Source organism: Daucus carota, chromosome 3 (assembly GCF_001625215.2).
Source record: "Daucus carota subsp. sativus chromosome 3, DH1 v3.0, whole genome shotgun sequence".
Taxonomy (NCBI): Eukaryota; Viridiplantae; Streptophyta; class Magnoliopsida; order Apiales; family Apiaceae; genus Daucus; species Daucus carota.
In genome coordinates, this window is record NC_030383.2 from 35,637,500 (window position 1) to 35,652,547 (window position 15,048).

Consider the following 15,048-nt stretch of genomic DNA (forward strand, 5'->3'; position numbering starts at 1 on the left):
CGAGTATTGCAAAATTATGTTGCATTAGAGGCTCTCATCCATACCTACCGCAACGATAACCATTCATGTCAATTATATGTTGCAATAGCAAAAATTATGTGTTGCATAGAGTATTAGTAAAATAAATATTTGTAATATGATAATAAAATTTACTTAAAATAAAATTAGTATACTTTTAAATGATTAGTTAATAAAATATAATATACTAAACATGAAAAGACTAAATTTGAAATAATATATTATTTTTTATATTACCTCTTTAAAATAATTAACTATAATAAATATAATAAAATTGAAACTAATTAATTATGTATAAAATAATAATGCTGCAATTGCATTTTATATTTTTTTTTAAATAACATATATTAAAAAATGACCTTCAAATCAATTAATTATTTTAATTTAATTATTTAAAATATACTAACAAATAAACTTTATTAAATTTTTTTAATATATATTTAGATATATTAAGATATTAATTTATATTTAAATATATATTAAAATATTAATTTATGAAAAGTAAAAAGAAAACAAAAATTTGAAAAAATTCGACACTGTAGTGTGACAAACGAGCGGCTTTTCCTTTTACTAAATCCCGCCTAAAATTTTCACTCAACTCTCAAAACAACTCCGTCTCTCTATCTCATCTCGCGCACCTCTCTCTCACCCCTCTCTCTCTCACGCCTCTCTTATTTCTCTCTCGCACCACCCTCTTAATCTTCTTTGTCTCTCACGCAAGGCACTTCTGTTTAGAACATACGTTTAATTGTTTCAATTACATCTCAATTGCGAATTAGGGCTGTCGAATTTGGGGGTTTTCAGTTCTGAGTTCAAATTAAGACTTATTAACTCAAACTTCTTCGACTAATCGCTCTCTTTCTTTGTTTGTAGGTACGATTTGAGTTATTGGGATTCAATATGTGTTAAGGAAATTCCCCCCTCTCTATATATTACTTATTTGGGTGCTTGTCCAATGCTCTCTATGATTATTTGAGTGTTCTGTGTGCTTATTTGGGGTTCAATTTGAGTGCTTGTCCTATAGTTCAAATTAGGGCTTATTTGAGTGCTTATTCTAGTGCATGTGATATTTAGTTTTTGGTGAAATAACTTTTGGAATTTTAAAGGTATTGCTTGGAACTCTTTTTCTGTCTCTGTTGTTATGTGATTGTGTATTTATTACATGTATGTTGTGTTCTGTTGAGTGGAATCAGTTATGTTTCCGGGAATGTATGGGAACCATGTTGGATAAAAATGTGATGTATTCTGTTGGTTGAGCTCTTGTTAAGGTCTCTTTCTAACTTAAAATACAAAGTACTATATAGAACCATATCTGATCCATTAATGTTGCGAGATGCATTCTCTCAAATCCACAAATATGACTCGCTTTAGAAACCGTTGGGTACGGTCAATTTTATCACTGTGTACTTCACTTTTTCTAGTTTTTTGTGTTTTGGTGAAGTTGTTCAGGTAATGGTAAGGGTTGAAACAGCTGCAGAGGGAGCGAGCCGATAGTAGGAACTTGTTCAGGTGTGTTCTGGAGCTGAGGATGAATGGGCTGGCTTTCTTATGTCTAAAAGAGCTTCAGGAGCTGAGGATGAATGAACTTGCTTTTGTCTTGCCTGACAGGGGAGCTGAGCATATTGTCTCTAATTTCAGTAACAGAGAAAGCCTTATGTGTGTGAGTATAACTTAGAAAAACTGTACTTTTCTGATCTAATAAAAAGCAAACAAAAAGGACATTTCTGCAGATGAATTTCTAAAATTGTTTCATTAATTTAGGATGCCTGTTAATTAACTATGTTGTATATAAAATAATAGCAACAAGAATTTATATTAATTGCTAGATTAGAGAGAGGGGTGTTAACTAATAGGGACGAGAGTCACTAACCTCCTTCTGTGTCATCAAACTTTCAGTAGAGAGTAAGCATCTGCAGTCATTGATTAAGTTGCTTGACTAAAACACATGTAACTTACTACAGATCTTGCTTCAGGACACCAATTGAGCATCTAACTTGAGTTATTAGCATAAGTTTTGTGGATATCAATGTGAATCTGTCTTGGAGTAATGTAAAGTTGCATGAGATTGTGAATTGATAAATGCCTACTGATTTGCTTAAGAATTGTGTTTGATAATGTGTTTAACAGGATTATAGTAGGTTCCGACTAAATTATGTCAAGTACTAAAGTAGGAACTGCATTGCTAAGTATTAAGGTAGGAACCTGTTATCTAGAATTGTGAGATACTTGCAAAAATAAGATGTTGCTTATTTACATGGGATAAATTTTATAGAATACAATCAATTTATTAAAGGGTTAAGTATCTTAATATGAGTTCAAATCCTACAGGACCTACAGGGTGCTGGGATCATAACTCTTGCAGAAACGCACGATCTTACAATATTTGAGCTGATATGATCACAAATATTAGATTTTGCATCCAAAACTAATATAGGGGTAATGTCTCTTTACAGATCCAAAATGAAGGAAATCATTTGCAATTAGGAGCTAAAGATGCTCTTCTTAATAGCCTTCTTGTTGCAGCTAAAAAATTCAGCTCAGGTCCCCCACAGATTCTTCAACTTACTTGGCAGGCTCTTTTGGTCATTGTTGTACTAGAAAAGAATGCTCTTTCTGTTATGAAAATATTTCAGTAGTAGTGATGCTTCTGTTGATTGATTTAATCCAGTGATCAACTGTCATGTACATTGGAATGTGCATTTTTAGCGTGTTGGATATCCAAGACCAAAGTACATATATTAGGCGATGCTTGTATGGCCAAGAGGTCAAGGAATTCAAACTAGAATAAATTCTTATTATGCTTTTATGACATTTATTTATGTATTATATTACTTTTATTTCTAACATAAATTTTCTTTTCGTATGCAGCTTTTGTCACATACACCGATGGTTATTGAGTTCCTACTAAATGAATCTGAGAAATATATTGATGGTGTTGTCCAACTACACGAAAGGAATAGGAAGCTTCTGCGATGCTTACTGAGTTGGGTGAGTCAGGATTCGTTCTTACATTTATAAAATGCATTTCTAGTTGAATATTTACAACTTTTTGTGGTTTAAATTATATCCTTTGTCTTGTCTTTTGAGACGCAGGTTCAAGCTGGTTGCTTGTCTGAAATTTCAGCTCTTTCATTGCCAGCTCATCCGCTTCTCAGTTTTGTATTCAACTCGTTGCAGGTAAGAACCTGTTATCTAGAAAATGATTACATTTGTAAGTGTTGTCCCTTTGTCCTTTTTCGGAGTTAAAAAGCATGCAGCTAATATTGAATTAATTTATCTGTGATGAAAATCCACAACCTAATGAACTAGTTATTAGTAATGCAAAATACTCTTGAGAATTTTACTGGAGATATAGAGTTACGTGTGGTCAGTTTCTTTTCTATCCTACAGAGACTTGCATCACTTCAGGCGCTTAGCAAGTTCTCAAACTACAGCACCTTAATTGATACAGCCATGCAGTTATAAATCGAACACGAGCTTTGAGAATTGAATAAAAAATAAAATATCAAACACATACTTCTATTAATGCAGTACTCTTACTATAGTCAGGACTTAGGAAGCTGCATTATCAATATAAACTAACAGAGACTTCCTTAGCAACTTATAGTTTTATTTGTTTATATCTCTACAAGAAATCTGGTGTTTGTTTATATTTCTATCTTGTCTTAAAGATTAGATTTATATGATTATGTTTATAACACATATCACTTAAATATGGCATTTCATGTTTCATATCTTTTCAGCAATCCAGAAGTTTCGGACATCATTACATTCAAGGCGCCACCTATTCTTCACGTGTTAGTGGAAGAGTGAAGATATTTTGTTTATTGAAAGCAAAATGAAGTTGTGCTGCGCAAAGCTGTGAGTGGCTAAAGTTGTGAGGCGACTAAACTGATTTGTTAGCTGCTTGGATTTGGTTGAACTTGTGTAGCTAATTTGGTTTGTAGCTATGTTGAATTGCTTGGATTTATTGGGAATTTTAATATTTTGAACAGTATATTTTCAATTAGTTTTATGAAAAAATGTTGCCATCGATTCATACAATGTTGCAGCTTGATGTAATAAATTGTTAAAAAGTTCTCTTTAATGTTGCACTAGCTATGTTGGACCCACAGGTGGGACCCACAAATGGGTCCCGTTTTTTTTTTTTTAAATAAGGTCTAACGTAACATAAAATATTTGTTGCTATAAGTTAGTCAGATGTTGCAATAGCGGTCTATTGTGACAGAAAAGCCCGTGTTGCAGTAGGTAACCATAATGTTGCAATAGAAGCCTAGGGCAACATCGAAAAAAGCAACTTAAATTTTATGTTGCAATAGCCTATTTTCGGGCTATGGCAACATATTTTGGGGTTATTGCATCATTTTTTTATGTTGTTGAAGGCCATATATGGCGTAGTGAAGTGCTCATACTCCTGTGTAAGGATTGTTTTTCTGTTTTTCTTAATGGCCTGAGTTCCTTGACATCTGGTTTCCAGAGCATCCCAGATTTGTTTAGCAGTTTTGCACCCAATTACCCTATTAGACATTGCATTGTCAAGAGCATTGTGCAAAAGGTGTTTCACCTTTGAGTCTTTACTAATTGACATGATGTCCTCAGGGGTATAATCTTTCTTTTCTTTTGGAACCATCTTCTGAGGTTCATCAGCAAGCCCAACAGAGAGCTTGGTGGGCATATGTGGTCCATCAAAGATCCTGTCAAGATATTCTGGATCAACAGAGTCTAAGAATATTATCATTCTCTCTTTCCAGACTGGATATTCAGATGCCTTAAGGATTGGAACTCTAAAGGATGAAGCTTGTGATTTTTCAGACATGATTGTGTTTAAGATCTCACTGTAGTAATCTTAACAGACCTGGCTCTGATACCACTTGTTAGGTCCTATAAAATCACTATATAATCTGATATAGTGATCACAATCTGTAACACAGTAAGACAATATAAGAGATTGAAAGCAGTAAACTCTTATATTCACAAAGCTTGAATGGTTACAAAAACTCTCTCAGTGATTTACAATGTATCACTAAGAGCTGCTAGGGTTCTGTAAAATATACTCGATAACTCAACTCATCTAGAGTAACCCTAATCTGTGTTTATATAGACACAGTTACAAAATCAATCTCTGATTTGATATCCTATAAATCTGCTATGAATTCTATCAATCAAAGATTGCTCCAGTTTTCTGTTTAGTTTCCATAGCCAGTAAATCACTCCTCCGCTTCTATCCTTCCTTGAAGTATATCCGCTTCTGAGCTCTTTCCACGTGTAAACTCTGACGAGTCTTGACTATGTAAACTCTGGTCAGACTTTATCAAACTCTGTCAGACTTTATCAAACTCTGTCAGACTTTATCAAACTCTGATCAGCTTCCAGATTAAACTCTGATGATTCCTGTTCTAAAACAGACTTTAAGAATATTAGTAATCATCAATTATATCTAACAGTTTCTCATGATGCTAGCTAATCATCTTGATGAGAAGCTAGTTATCATTAATCAGGAAGCCAAGCTTCCAAGTTTTGTGCAGGAAAAGAGAGTCTTTAAAGACCTCTTAAGGATGAATCTCTACCCCTCCTTGGAGGTGATTTACCTGCCGATCATGGAGCCTGGTAAAGAAAAAGAGGTACATGGCTATCCTACTACTCCTTCTCAACCCTCACCTTCTTTGCTTTCTGCCATCAGGGCTGTTGAAGAGGCCCATCAACAGTCCACACAAGTGGCACAACCCTCTAAATCCAAGTCTTCTAAACCAACCTCAGGTGCCTCCCAAAAGGTATCTGTTGTAAAATCCAAGAAGCACAAACCTGAGGGGAGTGTGATTGGTGGAAGTGAGGGGGAGGGAAAGGATGATCATCAAAGAAATCCTAAGGATAAGGTTGGAGAGAAGAGTGATGCCCTGCCAAGCCACTCTGCAGTCTCCCAAAAGACTACAGAGCTTAAAATGGATTCAAGCTCATCCCTAGCAGCATCCTCCCAAAAGGATGTTGTTATTGAAAATAGTCCCCATCCAGGGACACATCAAAAGAGAGGGAGGGACACCACTTCTTCACCTATAAAGGCCTATGGGAGAAAGAAGCAAAGAGGTGAGAAGGCAAAGCACACTGCACACACACAGGCATCCATCCTGGATTTTATGCCTGTATCTTCTTCTCAAAGTCAGCTTGATGTGACTCCAATAAATGTGGAGTCACAGCCCCCTTCTTCCTCTCAACCTATTGCACATATACATGATCTTACCATATCTACCACTCAAACACAATCCCCAACATCTTCTGTGGATGTGGAATTAATCCACACCACACTTATAAATTCTCCATCTTTGGATTTCATGGAGAAGCCCCCTTCTGAGATTGATCATCATCATTTTGATGATTTGTTGGATCAATCTCATCAAATTTATTCTACTGTGACAATGTGTTCTGTGGATTTACATGCAAAATCAATCACCACAGACTCAACTGTCACAGCTTCTAAGCCCATTTCTTCATTATTTTCAACTGATCTTCTTCATCAGTTGAATAGTGTTTGTCCTTCAACTAATGTGCTTGACAGCTCTCATCAGTTGAATGCCTCCACTACTCATGTTTCAACTGATGTCCCTCATCAGTCGACAACTGCTGCTACTTCACTTACTTTACCTCTTTCTACAGCAATTGATCACATAGTAGCACAAACACTACTAGGATTGAGTGATGTGAGCACTGGAATGGAGAGGCAGCCTTGGGTGCTGGCAAAAGGAGAGGGTGTGGAGAGTCTGGCAATTTCTTCTGGCCAGGAGAAAGGAGAGATAATGAGTGATCCTTTAGTAAGGATAAGTGAGGGAGAGGTGAGCTGTGAGGTGAGCCAAGGGAGCCCCTTGATGCAAGAACAGAGAGAAATTGAGAGAAATGCAAGTGTCAATGAAGGGTTTAGTGAGCAAGCTTATCAAGCAGAATACAAATCCATATTAGATAGTGTGCCACTAGACCCTGAGACTTTTACTCATGGGATGTCTTCTGTCCAAGCTTTTGCAAAGATGGATAATCAAGCAGCTGAGAGGAGCCTAAATCTGATTCACACTTCATCATCTATGATAAGGGCAAATGAGGCACTTGCAGCTCTGCCTGCCAATGCTGGAGATGATTTTCACTATGATGACAGTGATGCAGACCTCAATGATGCTCTTGAGGATTCTCTTGGTGAAGAGCCTACAACCTCTCTTCCATCCTGGCTCTCCATACAATCTTCAAATGCAACTGCAGTTAGTCTTGAGTTGCAAAGGCAAGCTACATCTCTACTTCACCCTCAAGCTGGAAGCTCTTCTTCTTCTCCATCCATTACTGCTACTTTTGCCAGTCAAGCTCTTGAAAATCTAAGACTGCACAAGTACCAGTCTCTCCATTTCCAGGAGGAAGCTGAGCATCTAAACTCTCTCATCACATCTGTCAAATCAGACTTATCCAAAAAGATTGATGAGAAGTTTTCTACTCAAGTCCAAACTGCAATTTCTGCCTCTGACAAGAGACAAGCTCAGCTAGAAAAGAAAGTGGATGCTCTGGAAGAGAATGTCCAAGCTTTAAATTCCAGAATGGAAGAGATGCTCCAACACCAAAGGGTGCAAACTGGTCTTCTCCATCATCTTCTATTGGCATCTGGCATTCCTCTTCCCAGTCCTTCACTTGATGCTAACAAAAAGGGGGAGAAAGAACCCTTACCTTCTCCTGCTGAGTTGGTGAGCAGAATTCCTCCTCCCTTTCATACTGCAAAGGAGCAAAGGAGGCTTGAAAGGCTTGCAGCCTGCTAGATAAGAAGGCTTCTTCTGCAACTTCAAATTCTCAATCTACATCTGCAGTTCCAACTTCTTTTCTCACAACAACTACAATTCTCAGGGTGATCACGCCTGAAATTGTCATCCCCTCCAAGAAGGAAAAAGGTGAGCCATCAATTGTGAATGAGTTCAAGGCCATCTTATTTCCAAACAACTGTGGGTACTCCAAGCCTGGAAAAGACTCAAGCTCAATCTACTTTCCACTAGCCAGGCCTGACAAGAATGAGTACAAGCTTTTGGGCCAAGAAATCAAGAGCTACAAAGATTCTACAGATGTGGCACTAAAATCTCATTTTGCCATCATCTACAGAGAAGGCCAAAAGTTGTTTATTGGAACTGGCCATCCTCACTACTCATTTGCTAAAGCTGAAGAGGTGGCTAGAGACTGTGAAAGAACGGAGTATGAATCTCAACTTTCTATGAATCAAGAAATAGAGGTTGATGAAAGATATGCTATTGAGCTAGAAGAGGACTTGGCAGCTGAGCTACAAAGTGAGAATAGACTGGCTCTTGAAACTTCTCCAAAGAAAAAGAGAGTTAAGTCTAGATCAAAGATGCCTGAGGCTGCCAAGAGAAGAGAAGAAGTGCCTGAAGAATCTGTACCTATATCAAAGCCTTCTTCTCCAATCAAGGACACCACAGTGGTACATCCAGATGTCAACTTCCATGATGAGCCAATAATGCCAAAGGAGGAGCCAATTGACCTTGAAGATACTCCTATCCCAGCCTTTCTTGTTCAAGAAACTTCAAAGCCAAAGAAGAAAGGGAAGACTGTGGCTAAGAGAATGGCTAACCCTCCTAAACCTCCAAAAGAACCTGAAAATCCAGATGACTATCTTGTCATTGCCAATATTGAAGAAATTTCTGAGTTAGAGCTGGAGCTGGATGATCTTCAAGAAGTAAGAGGAATAGAAGCAACTTCCAAGCTTCCTGAAAGATTGGTATTCTCTTACAAAAGCAAGGGTGATGTCACCTGGCCTCATCACAGAGTTCTGAATTCTGAAGGATTCAGCTCTTTGACAAAGATATATGCTTCCATGAAGAGGACATGAGGATTTACACCACCTGCAAAGCAAATGATATTAAAGAGAATCCTTGAAATCAGGAAGGAATGGTCCTCTTGTATTTAAATTCTGCATTTTATTTTATTTATGTTTTGTTATCATCAAGTGTAGAATTTATGTCTGCATCTTCTCCAGTCATAAATTGGGGGAGATTGTTAGGAATCAATTATTTTTGATGATAACATAAACATTTTGTAACATGTCTTACTTAGTATCTTTATCAAATTTCAGTTGTAATTGTCATATTTCTTGTCTTTGGGAATTATCAACGGATGGGTGGAATAGGATGGCTAATTGTAAATATCCAATGCCATGTAATTTTATCTAAGTGAAGGATATTCAACTGATGAGATGTAACTATTCAACTGATGAAGACTGGATCATGTTTCAACTGATGAAAACCAAGCATTCAATTGAAGTCAAAGTATTCAACTGATGATGCTAAGGAATTCAACTGATGAGACTGGAACAACATTCAACTGATGAAGTTTGTAATTCGTTCAACTGATGAGCCTAGCGCAACATTCAACTGATGAAGTCAAGAACAGTTGAAAGTAACCAGAACTTTCAACTGATGAAGCAAAGAGCAGTTGAAAGTGACTAGAGCTTAAGTCTGACAAATCACATGGATCGAAAATCACATGGATCGAATTACACTAAAATGGACATGGAAGCCTGTTTAGGAAAATGAAAAAGAAGCAGAAACATTCTTATCTCATGCAATGCAATCTGGATCAAATCAAGATGATGGTCAAAGATGAAGACATCTCAGAAAGCATGCATAAGACAAAGATGTGCAACATTGTTTTTAGATTAGAGTGCATTTTGTAATCTAGCTAAAAGCTTTGTAAAACTTGGAGTATATAACCAAGTTAGAAGCATCAGTTGAACTTGTTCAAATTACTTGAGAGAAAATTTGAGAGTTAGAACTTGTTTGAGTGATGAACCAGCAGCTGTGCGAATTGTAATCAATCCACAGATTCTTCTATATAAAATCTCACGGGTGGATCATTCAATCCACCCGTATTTTAATACTTGGTGTTTTCTATTTACTGTGTTTAAAGTGTATTGTTCTTGAATCTTTAAATTTGTAAAAGATTGTATTCAATCCCCCTTCTACAATCTTTCTTATAGTCAGTGTAAAATAACAAAAAGGGTAACAGATTTGTAAGAATTGCATGCAATAATTTACCAAGGCACTAGTTTTTTTTTAGGCCATCTTTCTGAAACCTATAAGTACATATTCATCTAGTAATATCATAACAGTGAACTTTTTTTTTTTACGGAGCTAAGCAAAGACCAACCAAAGTCAATGACAATACTAGCTAGCTATGTCCATGTGACAGCAGATAAGACAGTAGAAGTTCAAAACATACACATGCACTTTAATGCATTGTCCGTAAGAATTCTCAAGAAATCTTAAATATGTATACACATTTTGTAATATTAAATCAGAAATGATAAAATAAACACGGAAACAAGGCCATGCAAAGTCATGAGGTACAAAAATGGGTTCTCAATCTTTACTTAACTAATCTTCACTTAACTCGGTTGCACAAGTATCATTTTTAATAAGATTAGCTTAAATATAGACAGGAACTTACAACCACATGCAAATATATAAATATGTGTACATGTGATTGTGGAGTGGTGCGCTTGTGTAGGGTATATAAATAAAAACAATAGATCAGGTTGGCCAAGACTAAAAACTTTCTGCACCCAAGGCCAAGACTTGTACCTGGACAGACTAGATGCAAAATGCTCTATCCATACACACAATTTTCATAGGCAGAAAGAATAAGTGGGAAGAGTTTTTACCGTACAATTTTTTTTCTTCAGATGATTAAGCTTGAATAGAAGGCCTGCTAGTGTTGTTCCGAGAATTGCCGCAAACTAGAAATCCACCTTCTGATTTGTTTACTATCGTGCTGATAACGTGTTATATAACGAAGAAAGAAACAAAGAGATTGTAGAGACTAAACTTCTTATTTCACACATATCAAATGTCATACAAGCACCTCCTTATATAGGATAAGGAACATAAGTTACAGGTGAATTGAAAAGCCAAAGGTTGGGAAATCCAAAGGTGAGGAAGCTAAATAATTTAATTTGTACATAACAGATCTATATATTTTAGTAATATTTATTTCATATTCTTTGAAATTTTTTACTTTTATTGTCCATCGATTAACAATGAACACAATCCAAGACAAATGTCATCGCAGACTCTAATAATGAAATCACGTCTAATCGAAGGAACATCATAAACAGCAATAACATTAAAGAAGCCTTGATCTCATCTAATTTGCTTGCTAAATCAGATTTTTTTTTCCCATGATTTTCAACCATGCATATACTCCTGAGCTCTCGAACATTTATAGGTACCCGGAATTTTTGATTTCCAAGTACACATTTGTAGATATTCCGAAAATTTTACTTCTAAAATTTGGTAATGGCTTTTGCTTTTTGCCAGTTGTCTCATTCTCATAAAACCGTCATCTATTGAGGTGTCGTCTTATACGCACCTCAGACAATGATACGTTCCGTTGTGTGAGATTGAAAAATATAACAATTTACTTTTAATAAAGTGTTGTGCAACACCCAGAAATAACAACGGGATTCTTAAACAAAAACGTTGTTGTAAACGTCTCATAACAATAGCTTCTTCAGGAATTTCATCAAAGCTGTCAGTAGGCAGATGTAGAGCAGTGTTCAGGGTGTTCTGAGTAATTTAGATGGTTCTTCCCTGAATGGTACAAGACACAGCTAATTCTCGTCCTACATTCACAACATCACCAGCTCGAACGAAATCTCGAAGGAGATTGTTGATTGGAATTACCGACTTAGTCATAGCAAAACTAGCGAAAAAATATTCACTCATATATAAAACTTAGCTTAGAAGTCAAAAGGTCTCGAAAAACCCTCACTAAAAATGACGACAGATCGTCAAGATTTTGATATGAAAAGAAAGCTTTTGATGAGGGGATCACGAAACACTAAGCAGAGTGTTGGTGGTGATTTATGAAATCAAATGAAGGCATGGCCGAGAGAATTTGAACAAAGTGTGTATGAACTTGCGTTTGTGTAAATATGGCAGTTTAAAGTAAAACGGAAAGTAACTAAGTACTAAACCCCTATATACGTATAAAGCAACTCAGTAGCGCCACTTGGCTAATGTAGATTTTGCCCCTCATAGACGATACAGAGAAAAGTGAGGCGCCACTTAGAAGTAATGAGAAAAAATTTTAAATGTATATAGTTGTAAACCAGAGGCGCCACTAGCAAAATTCCTTAAATTTCCTATATAAACAACGCACCCGAGGCTTAAAATAATTTAAGTGGCATTAGATCCAGGTTCTGTTAATTGCTTAACCACAGCTGGTTAATAACTCCAAATTCCCTTAATTTTAACCAAGTGTGGTTAAAACAGTTTAAGTGGCGCTAGTTCCCTTGTTGAGCATCTAAGTGATGCCTCCTTTCTTCACTAGGGGTATAATGCACCATACAGATAAGGCTTTCCCTGTTATCATTCATCTGACCAAAGTACCCTCAGTGTCGCCTCACAATGGTGAGTGGCGCCACTTAATCTCCTACTTAGAATCTTTTAGCTTCTTGTTGTAAGTGGCGCCTCCATTCATGCTACTCCATTGATATCACTCCATTGACTGGCCATTGCCTTTAAGTGGCGCCTGATACACAGTGTATCAAGAGTAGCGCCACTTAGCCTCAATACTTACCCAAAATTACTTCTAAATTTAAGTGGCGTCTTGGTGCATCTATATATATGTGTATATATTATTTTAATTGACATTACTTAAAACCAAGAGTAGTTTTAAGTGGCGCCAAGTAAGTAATGTGTATAATATAATTTGAATTTGAATCTTTAGCGCCGCTTTCGGGAACAACTTAATAGACTTGATCAATAATCCGTTGATCGAATCCTCTGTACGTACTGACGTCCTGTGCACTAGTCTGGTTCACGAACGACTAGTACTAAAACGATTCTTCGTATTCACTGAATGAAATACTTGATCAGTCATTCCGGGTTTGATGTTGCTTCGGTAAATCTGATTATAAATAACCAGGATAGGTATACTGGAATCTTCTGGTTCTTGAAACTTGATCGTCATACAATCTTCGATTGCAGAAACTACTTGGACTTTATTATCACTGAGGCTTGAACATATTAATGAACTTCCTTCAGTGGACGGATGTTCATCTCAGATATCTTGATTGTCTTTGTCTGTTTGTATTGGATCTCCAACCTGTTGATTCATGTATCATACTTACATATTGTTTCGTGTTCTTTTGTTGTATTGAGTTATCGCAATTACATTAAGAGTTACATTATACTTTACACTGTCCCAACCATTTCTTCACATTTTCCTTTTTTGAGTGTTCCATCCACTTCCCACCACTTCTTCACTTTTTTTTCATTCACTTTTCTTCCCTTTACCCACTACTTTTACTGCACTATCTTCTTTTTATACATTAAAAATCAATAGGTCCCGTCACTTCACCCACTTTTCTTTTACTCTTCAACTACTTTATACATATTTCTAAACCTCCGTGTCAAACCCATTCGATAACGAATGGGAGGGACGGAGGGAGTAATATTTAATAATATTTAAAGGTAAATCAATTTCTACTTGCTTTTTTTTTTGGTTTCACTATTTCTACTTGCTATAAAATATGTAATAAAAAGAATAGCAGTCATTGACGATAGAGAATCTAAGAATACGCAAAAAAACAAAAAAGAAGGAAAAATGCAATCAAAAGAAGTAATGGCTTCTTATACCTGTGAGTTGTGAACCATTGGGATGCTAACATGAATGTAGTGTGACCTTTCTTCAAAACAAGAAGCCACACCCAAAAATTACTAGTTTTTCACAAAAAGGTCACCTTTTTGTTTATACCCGCATACACAAACACTTCCGGTTTATAGTTAGAGTTTCTTCTTTAGCGAATTTAGTGTGGGTGAGTAATGACTTTATTCGAATTTCATGCAAACAAAAGTTTGATGGGATTGTCAAATTTTGGCTAAATTTTCTTTTTGCACACTTTAATCCCGGAACCTATCTCTTTAGACTATATATCTCAATGTTGTTTAAATTTTTTTAGTAAGAATAAATTGTCCTTAACTGTTTATTGATATATTTGATATTTGTATAGGTTGAGATTATAATAAAAGAAATTACTGTATTAGATGAAATTTGATGACTAAATTATAATAAATCATAAGTTGAATTGATTCAAATATTTCTGAATTTAGCTAAATAATTAAGTTCAAGTAAAAAACGTGTCAACTATCAAGTACTGTAATAGCTTTTTAGTTGGTACTTAGACATGGCAAATTTTTTGATATATTCAAATTTGACTTGTAAATTTTAATTAATTTGATTAGATGAACAAAATCGATTTGACTTCAAATTCATTAGTAATGTAATTCGATATTTATATATTAATATATATATATATATATATATATATATATATAGAGTCAAGTTCTATGGAGTACAAAAAATATTGGAGTATTGGAGTACAAAATTGATACAATTTAATCTAGTCACTTTAATCTTATTTTTTTTGTTCTACAATATTTGTAAACATCCAACAACCTGCAGATTATGTTCTACATCATAAATATTGTAATCAAAAGATAAAACAGTGAATTTTATAAATCGTAGGACATTATGTTCTGCAATATAACTTATAAGCAGAACAACAATCTTAATGCTTGTTAAAGTTGAAAGATATTAATGATTAATTGACAATTATGTTTAATACTACCTATAAATGATAAATTATATATAAATTTGGGTAATCATAGATATTATTTATGATTAAACCAAAAAATTATTATTTGTACTCCAATACTCCAATGTTTTAATGTACTCCATAGAACTTAACTATATATATATATATATATAGAGTGAGGTTCCAGAGAAAACCAAATTATCAAGAAAACTGAGGAACCCTATTAGATGCCGTTGATTATTTTTGTCATATATAATCATTTCCCAAATTGAAATTAATCAAAAAATATCAAAATCTAACACACAGGGGCAAAATCGTAAGGAATCTATTTTTGATTAATTACAAATCTTATAATTTTGGCATCTACCAAAATCCAATCGAAGCACACAAATTAATCGCAAATC

The 15,048-nt window shown here is 35.3% G+C and overlaps 1 protein-coding gene across 3 annotated transcripts; it reads left to right on the forward strand.

The window, feature by feature from the left end:
- The first annotated feature begins 580 nt into the window (after positions 1-580).
- On the forward strand, positions 581-4,072 carry LOC135146710 (uncharacterized). Of its 3 annotated transcripts, XM_064088878.1 has the most exons (6): positions 598-1,678; positions 2,472-2,559; positions 2,687-2,782; positions 2,887-3,006; positions 3,112-3,195; positions 3,762-4,071. In XM_064088878.1, exons 3-6 carry the CDS (start codon positions 2,699-2,701, stop codon positions 3,858-3,860), a joined length of 387 nt encoding a protein of 128 aa, XP_063944948.1. In that variant the 5' UTR covers positions 598-1,678; positions 2,472-2,559; positions 2,687-2,698; the 3' UTR covers positions 3,861-4,071. The 3 variants fall into 3 exon arrangements, with proteins under 3 accessions (XP_063944947.1, XP_063944949.1, XP_063944948.1); XM_064088877.1 differs by lacking the exons at positions 2,472-2,559; positions 2,687-2,782 and having other exon boundaries at positions 581-891; positions 1,460-1,678; positions 3,762-4,072; XM_064088879.1 differs by having other exon boundaries at positions 596-1,678; positions 2,472-2,782.
- Positions 4,073-15,048: the final 10,976 nt, after the last annotated feature.